General features: G+C 42.4%; 3 protein-coding genes across 3 annotated transcripts; all 3 read right to left on the bottom strand.

Moving 5' to 3' along the window:
- Window positions 1-409: 409 nt before the first annotated feature.
- On the bottom strand, window positions 410-778 carry LOC131477948 (keratin-associated protein 9-3-like). The gene has a single exon (XM_058676501.1). The coding sequence runs from the start codon at window positions 776-778 to the stop codon at window positions 428-430; it is 351 nt and encodes a 116-aa protein (XP_058532484.1). The 3' UTR covers window positions 410-427.
- A 2134-nt stretch (window positions 779-2912) lies between these two features.
- Window positions 2913-3356, bottom strand: LOC101519654 (keratin-associated protein 9-3-like). The gene has a single exon (XM_058676499.1). It carries the CDS (start codon window positions 3354-3356, stop codon window positions 2913-2915), a length of 444 nt encoding a protein of 147 aa, XP_058532482.1.
- A 405-nt stretch (window positions 3357-3761) lies between these two features.
- LOC131482365 (keratin-associated protein 9-3-like) lies at window positions 3762-8136 on the bottom strand. The gene is made up of 3 exons (XM_058675849.1): window positions 7742-8136; window positions 7596-7660; window positions 3762-3781 (listed from the first exon to the last, which is right to left on the bottom strand). Exons 1-3 carry the CDS (start codon window positions 8134-8136, stop codon window positions 3762-3764), a joined length of 480 nt encoding a protein of 159 aa, XP_058531832.1.
- Between the last annotated feature and the right edge of the window lie 2500 nt (window positions 8137-10636).

Here is a 10636-nt window from a genome sequence, read left to right as displayed (position 1 = left end):
ACATCTGAGGAATGGCCTTTGGCACTACTCTGGTGCTTTTGAATATTGAAAACAGTTTAAGTGAAGAGAAGATTAAAACAGATTTTGAAGTAGGAAAAAAAGTTAGATCTGTGTACATTTCTCCCTTGGAAAAATCTCAAAGCGTGTCCATCATTTTCAATCCTGCAGAAACATCAAAAATGGTATTTCCCAAGCAATTTGGTGATCAGCAAATGGATTGGCAGCACTTCTGTGCCCAGAGGGAACGGTCAAAATATTCAGCATAAAATGGCATCCAAGGAGAACAGAAGCTCGTTGACTTGGTATCCCCTTTAACAGAAAACAAAATAGAAGTGTAAGAACTTGTAGTGTTCAGGATGGTCAAAGAGATAGATGAACAGCTCAGAGATACTGAGTCCTGGGCAGTTGAAAATCAGCAACTTGGCTCTTAACAGGTGGGCTCACAGCAGTGGCAACAACAGGCTGGGCGGCAGCAGGACTGGCCACAGTAGGAGGGGCGGCAGCAGGAGGCCTGGGCATGGTGCAGCTGGCAGCAGGTTGGAGGCGTGCAGCTCACCACACAGCAAGGGGGCAGGAAGGTGCCCTCCACGCGGCAGTCAGGGCGACACCAGCGGGTGCGGCAGAACATAGCTCCAGAGCCAACCTCCTGGCCACAGCCAATGCCACCTCCAATGCCAAAGCTACTTCCACAGCAGCTGGGCTGGCCACAGCTGGAGCCACAGGTCCCACCAGTGGAGCAGCTGGGGAATCCGCAGAAGCTGGTGGCAAGGCAGGCCATGGTGACAGGAGTTGAGTTGAGTGGGTAGCTGCTTGGAGGAGTTTCCAAGTTTTGGCTAGTGATGGCCACATTGGGCCCCTTATATACCTGAGACAGCTGCTATTTGTAAAATTCTTGACATATTTTTCTTGTTTTTATTTAAATTTTTCCCTCAGTGGTCCTCTGATTGGCTTACATTGAGATGTGTATGACACATTATGAGCAGAAGTTTCTAAGCCACTCTGCTCTGTGGGTTCATGGGGACTCATCATCCAGCCCTTTGCTGCTAAGAATGTGTTTGTGGTTTTCCATGTTCAAAGAGTCTCCTAGTTTTAGTTCAAGTCAACACCCTATTTGTACGGTGGTTATTCCATGTGACTGGACTCCTAAGGCTAAGGGTAATTGTTCTATTATTTTTAACTCTTATTTTTTTCCTCGCACAAATATAGACTGAATTCCTTTGGATTTAGGACACCAAGATACTTACTGAACTTAGGGAATACCTTTGGTCATGCAAAAGTTATATCTTCCAACTCATTAGCTCCAACCTGGGATCAAAATATCATTACAATTCCTTTGATCTTAATTGGTTTGCAACATGTAAATACTGTGCATGTTTCAGTCCAGAAACCTTTTCTTATGAACCAAATGGTATAATATATCCAGCAGAGAAGGTATCCAGCAGAGAGCGTTGCTTCGGGTAGAACCTCCATAAATGTTTATTGGATATGATTCAGTCAGTGTTTGTTGAATGGGTGGAGCAATCAGCATGGTTTATGGGTGCCTGCCCCCTCATAAATGATGGAATGGAGCTATCCTTCTCCTGAAGGAGCCGTTCTATTTGTCCATTTGCTCTTTTTTGGGATTTAACAGTTGAACCATACTCAGAAAGAAAACATCGGGGAGTGATGACGTTGTGAGGATCATGCGGCCATCCGCTTTATGCTTCTCTGGAATGCGTCACCTTGTCTGGAAATTGTCATTGCAACTAATCAAATGGCAGAGGTAAGTGCCGGCATCTTGTAAATTACTGGGAAATATTTTTCCTAAAGCGTCCTATGTTTGTCTCCAACTGCTGTGTGCATGTTCCACTTAAGCCATTCATGATGAATTTAAAACTTGAATGTTGAGAACAGTGTGTTTGTTCTATGTTAACTTCTTAAGAAAACAGCTGTCAAGTTTCAACGTAGAGTACGAAATATAATAGAATTCTTTCACATTTTGATGACAGATGGTGGTGGTAGAACTTGCTGTGTGTTCTCCATGATTCTTTACCTCTCATTTAGCTCAGAGAAACATCTTATACATGTAAACACTGAATGGCCGGTGGATGTTGGAGGTTGAAGTTCATAGAGCCCTTTGTGGATTAGTGGCAGAATGGGATAAACTAAAACATAAGAATAAATGAAGCGTTTTTGGAAAATAGAATCTGGTGCATCCTTAAATCTATTTAATAGTAATATAAATTTTTATATTGAGCATGAATGAAGGAGGACACTAGAATATTGAATGGAACAAGGTTAGAGATGGCAGAAGTACCTCTGGCTAGCAACTCACAACTGTGATCCACCTGAAAATCTTAATTTCATAAAAGCAACTTTATTGATCTAGCTCTACTTATAATGGAGCATCTAAGTAGTACAATAGTTATTAAGACTGTTTACTGCAAGGGAGATTTTATTTAAAAAATGGATTCAATCATACTTAGCTTGTATTTAATCTCTCTAGTTTAAGCTTTACATTTATGCTTCAGGACCATCACCAAAATGCAGACCCATTCTTGTCAAATAACAGCTTCAGGTCAACAAGCTTCTAGGTAGAAGAAGCACAAAACGCAGTTTGTTTTGCACATTAAAGCATTTTATTTGAAGTTAGTAGGAGGTATTCAAGGAGAAAATAGGACTGAAGATACATGAGGGTGGAGAGAAAGGGAAGAGGACAGGGATTTCACTGACATGAAGAACTGCTCTTCCAGGTACCATGGTGATTGGAGACACAATCGACAAAACATGATGGTTGACATATATTTTCAGAGATCCAATCTGGCACTTCCGCAGGGATCTTGAGAGTTTCGGTATTTCTGAATAACAAACAGTTGGTCTCCAGTAAACTGAACACTTCTTCAGATGAGCAGTTTTTCTGTGTTTGCTCTGAATCAACAGGAGGGCTCACAGCAGTGGCAACAACAGGCTGGGCGGCAGCAGGACTGTCCACAGTAGGAGGGGCGGCAGCAGGAGGCCTGGGCATGGTGCAGCTGGCAGCAGGTTGGAGGAGTGCAGCTCACCACACAGCAGGGAGGCACACAGGTGCCCTCCACGCGGCAGTCAGGGCGACACCAGCGGGTGCGGCAGAGCACAGCTCCAGAGCCACCTTCCTGGCCACAGCTGGTTCCACAGGTTGGCTGGCAGCAGCTGATCTGGGGACAGGTTGGCTGGCAGCAGCTGGTCTGGGGGCAGGTTGGTTGGCAGCAGCTGGGCTGGGGGCAGCTGGGCTGGCAGCAGCTGGGCTGGCAGCAGCTGGGCTGGCTGCAGCTGGAGCCACAGGTCCCACCGGTGGAGCAGCTGGGGAATCCGCAGAAGCTGGTGGCAAGGCAGGCCATGGTGTCAGGAGTTGAGTTGAGGTATGTACTGTCAGGAGAAGTTTCTGGCGTTTGTCCACACCTTCCATACCTGGCCTTATATATGTTCCTTAGAACTTCATGTTTACTTAACATTCAGCCTCTTCCCTTGATGTCAGATGTCTGATTGGTTGATACAGAGTTGTTCAGAAAATTATAAATAGCATCTCCATAACCTGCTTTGGTCATTATTCAATTAAGTCTTATTATGTTTCTTCCGTGCCCTCTGGATCAAGTGAAGGCGCATTGAGGAAGTCAAATTGGGCAGCACCTCTGGACCAAGCATCACCTTGACTCACTTTGTCATCCATGTCCTTTGGTAAGCTTTAGGCAGAGTTTATCTAAACTGTTTTCTTCCTAAGTGATCCCCCAGCCATGATCATGATTTCATAAACAATTGTCCAGACCTGCAGAGACATTAACAATGTTAGTGTCATCACAATATGAGCTATCAATTGGTTCATCAACTCTCAGAGTCTACCTTCTGTGATCAGGTTGTGCAAACTCCAGGATCCTTAGACTTCTAGGATTTATCCCTTCCGTCATCCACGCACAAACTCGTATAAGCAACTGAAGCCTTTAAGGTCTTTTGCTTGTAACTTGTCTGCTGACTATTGAAGCAATAATACATGCTGACACTATGAAGACGTATAAAAAAATTCTAGCCCCTCTTTCAAGAGTATACATACCTTCCAAAACTAATGCTCCAGAAATTATATTAATAGTTTGGTGATACTCTTTGACACATTTATATGTATTTTGCAAATATATTAGGATAGATACCCATACATATTCTTTATCATTAATGTTTGTGTCTCATAATATATATACATATTTAAATTTAAAACTTTCAATTGTGGTAATACATATTACATAAAATTTGTGGTACTCAATCATTTATGTTAGGCAACTTAATTATTTTTTTAATATTTAAGCCATTTTCATTGTAATTCTTGGTAAAAATCTTTTGGCTGTATGCATGAGAATATTTTGAAAAGGCTGTCCATTTTGATTATCTGTATGTCTATGTTAGTACTGTATTATTTTTAATTTTTTTAGAAAGATTTATTTATTTTCATTGGAAAGGCAGCTGTACAGAGAGAAGGAGATACAGAGAGGAAGATCTTCCATGCACTGGTTCACCCCCCAAGTGGCCACAACAGATCTGAAGCCAGGAGCTTCCTCTGAGTTTCCCAAGCAGGTGCAGAGTCCCAAGGCTTTGGGCCATCTTCTACTGCTTTCCCAGACCATAAGAAGGGAGCTAGAAATGAAGCAAACTGATGCTCATATAGGATTCTGGTGCATGCAAGGTGAGGATTTAACAAACAGGCTTATGCCCCAAGCCCAGTATGGAGTTAACTTAAGGCTATACTTTTATTTTAAAAAAATTAGGAACTTTGACTTTGTTCTTTTAAAAGATCGCTATGGTTATTTAGGATCCCTTAAATTTTCATAGGAATTTTTGGAACAAGTTCTGTATTTCTGCAAAATACATCAGCAGGTTGTAGAAAGAATTGCATTAGGTCTGTAGATTCAGTTAGTAGCATTGATATTCTGACTAGCTTTGGAATCTGAGTATTGTTTGCATTATAAAATAAGCTTTGTAGTGACTTTTCCTTGTAAAGTTTCTGGAAGAACGTAAAGGCTTTATGTCTCTTTGTATGTTTAACGGACTTCACTAATGAAGCCCCGGATTGCTCTTCTTTGGCAGGTTTTGGATTTCTGACTCAATGTCTTTGGTAGTTATTTCTACATATAGACATAGATAGTTCTATTTCTTTGTTACTCTATTCTGATGGGTTGTGTGTCTATAAGAAGTGTTCACAGATAAATTTAGTATGTCTATAAGAAGTTTTCACAGATAAACTTACTTACATATCAGATTTATCTAATGTGTTGGTATATCATATCCAACTAGTCTATTCATTTTTTAAAGATTTATTTTAGTTAGAAAAGCAGATTTACAGAGAGAAAAACAGATTTACAGAGAGAAAGGAATACAGAGAGAGAGATCATCATTCATTGATTCACTCCCCAAGTGGCTGCAACAACCATAGATGAGCTGATCGAAGCCAGGAGCCAGGAGCTTCATCTGGGTCTCCCACACAGGTGAATGGTCCCAAGGTTTTGGGCTATCCTTTGTTGCCTTCCCATGTCACAAGCAGGGAGCTGAAGGGAAAGTGGAACAGCCAGGATGCAAACCAGTGTCCATATGGGATCCCAGTGCATGCAGGGAAAGGATGTAGCCATTAGACTGTTGCTCTGGCCCTCAACTAGTTCATTCTTCTAAATAAGAAACTATACAATATTTCAGAGTATGTGCATACCCGAGTTTACCCAACCCTCTCCCTATTGATAAAACTTCAATCAATATTAGCTTATGGTTTTGAATTTAAATACAACCCAGAATTTTCAGTTGAAAGGAACTTTAAAATGGATCCAGCTTGGGGTGATGGAAGATGGTCACATGGGTGTGTGGGGAGTTAAATTGATTAAACTAAATAAGCTTCTCAAACTGGTTCTTCCACTGAGTGATTGTGTGGACTCAGGAAAGTCACTTAATTCCTCTGAACATTAATGTATTCCTCTGCAAAATGAGATGATCTCTCAGACACCTTCCAGGGATAATTGCTCTGCCAGATCATTGACCCCATGAGAGCATGTTTGGCCCATGATTGGTTCACACTACGTAATGCCTTCCACGTAGATGCTTCTTCTATGTAGACACTCAGCAGATACCTGCTGAATTAAGAGATGTATGGAAATAATGAAAGGCTTAACTGGCATTTTTTTATGACATCACTTGTGATTTTATTTTATCTCTTAGCACAGGATGCTGGGGGTTCGTGATGCTTGGAAAGACTCCTAGTCGGAGTCCAAGGGATAAGGGGCTAAAGTTCTGTCACCCAGGGATGCATTCTTGATTGGCTCAACATTTATGTGCTGAATCAGGAAAGTCAGTTGTTTGCGCTTATGCATTCCATTATTCATGCTTTCTAATTTCTTCCTTTTAATTAACCCTTGAGTGAATAAAGTATTTGAATTTGATCCAAAGTAAGTCTTTATTTTAAAAATTACCTTCATGATACTCCAGTTCTAAATCTATAAAATCATGAATTAATCCTGACCCTTATCTGAAAAGCTACCCATATTTATGACACATTATTATGGTTCAGCATACACAGATGTATTAGGTCTATGCACCGCACAGTGTGTAGATGTGTAACAAGTAGAGGGGTGCATTCAGGTGATTATATAAAAGAACCTTTGTCATCTTCACTTCCTGTTGGAAAGCTTGGGTAAGAAATTTTGGGAGTTAAAAACCATCTAATTGGAGTGTATTTCCTCTAAGAGACTTGCCCGTCTTCCATCTCTCTGGGCTTTAGGTTAGCTGGGACAGGGGAGAGGGTGATTCATTACTTAAACTCCTTTGCTTTGATGATTTCCTGAAGGACTAGTCTAACAGAGGAAAAATATGTCATATTTTGGATCTGAGTTCAGAGGTCCCAGCTTTTCTCTCTGCTTCTACAAGTGCTGCTGGAGATCAAGAAATGATAATACAGCCTATCTGTTTCTGACTTCATTCATTCTGAGAAGAATAATATGCACTGGACTTAAACAAATTTTGGAGTATCAACATGGAGTATCAAAAAGAGACTAAAATCTTTTGTGTGACTTTCAATGAAATGTTGGTCATGAACATACTCAATGAAATAAAGATGTATATTTGCTTCACCAAAAGATATGATTTATTAGACATTAGCATATTATTTCCCTTTCTTACAAAGTGTAATTTTTCAAGAGGATAGAGAATAAGTGAGGGGAAAGTGGGAAGTACAGGTGGTTCTTTTCCAGCCTGGGTAGCTTTGAATCTTGTAGAATGGAGCCAAATGGTTTGCTGAGAGTCAAGCCCCCTTTTTCAGGTCAAAATTTATATCTTCAGATCCACAGAGGAGACACCCAAGTCCTTCCAGTATTGAATGGAATCAGATAGTTCTGTTAAGCCCAAATATTTGATAATCGCCATGAAAAAAAAAAGCCAAAAATAATGAATTTGTTAGTTATCCAAAGGTGGTTGAAAAGATCATCAGTTCATGAACTAAGTTGAAAGTTGACATTTCAATTGAAAATCAGCAACTAGCTTTTAACAGGCTGGCTGGCTGCATGTGGGCTCACAGGAAGTGGGCTGGGTGCAGCTGGGTTGGCTGCAGGTAGGCTCACAGGAGGTAGGCTGGGTGCAGCTGGGCTGGCTACAGCTGGACTGGGTACAGCTGGGTTCACAGCAGGCAGACTGGGTGCAGGTGGGCTGGCAGCAGGTTGTCTGGCTGCAGGTAGGCTGGCAGCAGGTTGTCTGGCTGCAGGTAGGCTGGCAACAACAGGCTGGGCGGCAGCAGGACTGTCCACAGTAGGAGGGGCGGCAGCAGGAGGCCTGGGCATGGTGCAGCTGGCAGCAGGTTGGAGGAGTGCAGCTCATCACACAGCAGGGAGGCACACAGGTGCCCTCCACGCGGCAGTCAGGGCGACACCAGCGGGTGCGGCAGAGCACAGCTCCAGAGCCACCTTTCTGGCCACAGCTGGTTCCACAGCAGCTGGTCTGGGAGCAGGTTGGCTGGCAGCAGCTGATCTGGGAACAGGTTGGCTGGCAGCAGCTGGTCTGGGGGCAGGTTGACTGGCAGCAGCTGGTCTGGGGGCAGCTGGAACCACAGGTTCCACCGGTGGAGCAGCTAGGAAACCCACAGAAGCTGGTGGCAAGGCAGGCCATGGTGTCAGGAATTGGACTGAAGGTTGAATTGCCTGGAGATTTGAGTTTTGGTGGTAACTGCCACGTGGAGTCTTTTATAAGCCCTGGCCAGCTACTACTGACATAATTCCAAAGTCTCTTCCTTGTTTGTGTTTAAATAACTTGCCTTTGAATGATAATTGACCTGCCTCTGAGTTACTTATTTAACCCTTTGAAAACCTTTAAAAGTTCATTTTATTTGGTTTTCAATTAAGTTTCTTTGCCATGATCCAAATAGTCACTAGCATTCATTGGGAACATAATTTCTAGATCCCTATGTTTGTTGAAATTCTCTCATTGCTCAAAGAACAAGTAACTGATGCCTCTCACCTTTAAGGAGTTGTTAATATTACTCAATAATACCTCAAGTATTGTTGATTTATTTTTATTCGAAAGAATTACAGAGAGAGGGAGGGAGACAGATTTTGCATTTACTGGTTCACTCCCCAAATGACCCTAACAGCCTGAGCTGAGCCAAAGCCAGAAGCCAAACACCTCCTCTGGGTCTTCTATGTGGGTACAGGGGCCCAAAGACTTGGGCTGTTCTTCACTGCTTTCCCAGGCCACAAGCAGAGAGCTGGAACAGCAGCGGAGCTGCTGGGACACAAACCAGCGCTCACGTGGGAGGCTGGCATTGCAGATGTTAGCTCAGCCTATTACACCGCGGCACCAGCTTCCAATATTGATACTTTCAATTGCACTCTTGGGCCTTACAAGGCAGTTTAATTTCCAAAAATACAGCCTCCAAAATTGATGGCTGTTGTTCTCTATCTGTCTTATCTTTGCTTTACAGTAAAGCACACTAGATTTACTTGTTCAGACAGGGATGCTTCCTTGGTGAGTCTGAATCTACAGATTCTAACTCCAGACTAAACTATTAATTACTACGATTAATCTGTACTTTTCTGATGCAAGCAGAAATTGTAAGGAAAATTAAAAGTAGATGGAAAATGAGAAAATTTGCCCTCTTTCTCCCAAACTTTTTCTTGAGAATAAACAGAGAAAAGGCAGATCTTGCAGTGAATGATAACACCATTTACTAGAGATCTGTCAGGAATTTAATTAGTTTGTTAAGGTTTATTTGCTTGGAAGTCAGAGAGAGATAAAGAGCTAGAGATCTTTCCATCCATGAGTTCATTCTCCAACGGCCCATAGCAACCAGGGCCGGGCCAGGCTGAAGTCAGGGGCCAGGGACTCCATCTGGGTCTCCCACAGGAGCGGCAGGAACCCAAACACGTGAACCATCAGCTGCTGTTTCTCAGGATGAGCTCTGTTACACAGAAATGGGAGCTAAAAAGCCAGTGCTGGGATTTCAACCAGAACCCAAGTATTATTCCCCTTGGGGTGGGTATCTGTTAGAGCTTCCATCCTGGTGACCTAGGCTGGATAAATCTAACAACCTCCTTTAATTCCTAACCCTTCATCATATACTAGCAAGAGCTATCTCTTCTTTACTGAAGATCAGCTTTGCTTTTCTGGGTACTCTGAGGCAGAGCCCTCCTTAGTAACCAAGCACATACATCCCAAGCCTTATCCTAATGGGAGGCAACTAAGTAGTGTACGAGAAGACTAAAGCTGACCACATCAGAGAGCTTTTGCAAACAGATGTTAGGTCATGCCCTTATGTGGGAGGAAGCAGCACATTATTTACGTAACCAGATACTGTAAACCCCACAGCTGTGTACCCTTGGTCTCCATCCACCCAAGGTGGTGGTACTTTTTCAAATCCTTGTACACTTGTGCGGCTGGAGGTCCTGATCTTTTGATATTTTTTTTTAAAGATTGAGGTGAGATTCACGTAACAGCAAACCATTTTAAGGTCTATAATTGTGTGTTCTTCAGTACATTCATCGTGTTTTGCAACCATTGTTTCTCCCTGGTCTCGCACCTTGATCATGCTCTCCGGAGGAGTACCTGGAATCTTTGAGTAATTGCTTCCCGTACCCTTGACCCCTAATGGCTAACTCCTTCTTTGATTTTAGAACCAACATTTTTATCCCATGGAGTGGGAGTCCTATGATGTCATCTTTGCTTTATTTCAGACCTCTGACCCTATGGATTAATGTAAGAATGGTGATAGCATATAGCTAACATCATGGTCGCTTAAACTTGCCTTTACCGTAATGTTTATTTTCTACTTCACAGCATGTGAGAGGGTTGCATAGACGTCATAAAAAAAAACACCAGTTGAGATATCCGCTATGGCTATGTTCCAACTGTATTTCAAAAAGTAGTAGTATAAAAGGATGATACCAGATAAAACAAGAACAGCCTGTCCCAGCTAAATCAGTTTGGAATTGATGGTAATAGGAATGTCTTCATTGTAGGCCACCTCAGCTTTAGTAGTTCATGTACCTTATACTCCTTCAAGGTAGTGACAAAATGCACAGCATTATTTGATCATTGAATAGTTTCCCACCTTTGGAAAAGGGACTATCAGTATGACAACTCTTCCATGACTGGAAGGAACAAGAGAAGCAAT

The sequence above is a fragment of the Ochotona princeps genome, chromosome 17 (assembly GCF_030435755.1).
Source record: "Ochotona princeps isolate mOchPri1 chromosome 17, mOchPri1.hap1, whole genome shotgun sequence".
In the NCBI taxonomy this organism is placed as follows: domain Eukaryota; kingdom Metazoa; phylum Chordata; class Mammalia; order Lagomorpha; family Ochotonidae; genus Ochotona; species Ochotona princeps.
This window is presented reverse-complemented; position numbering and strand designations above follow the sequence as displayed.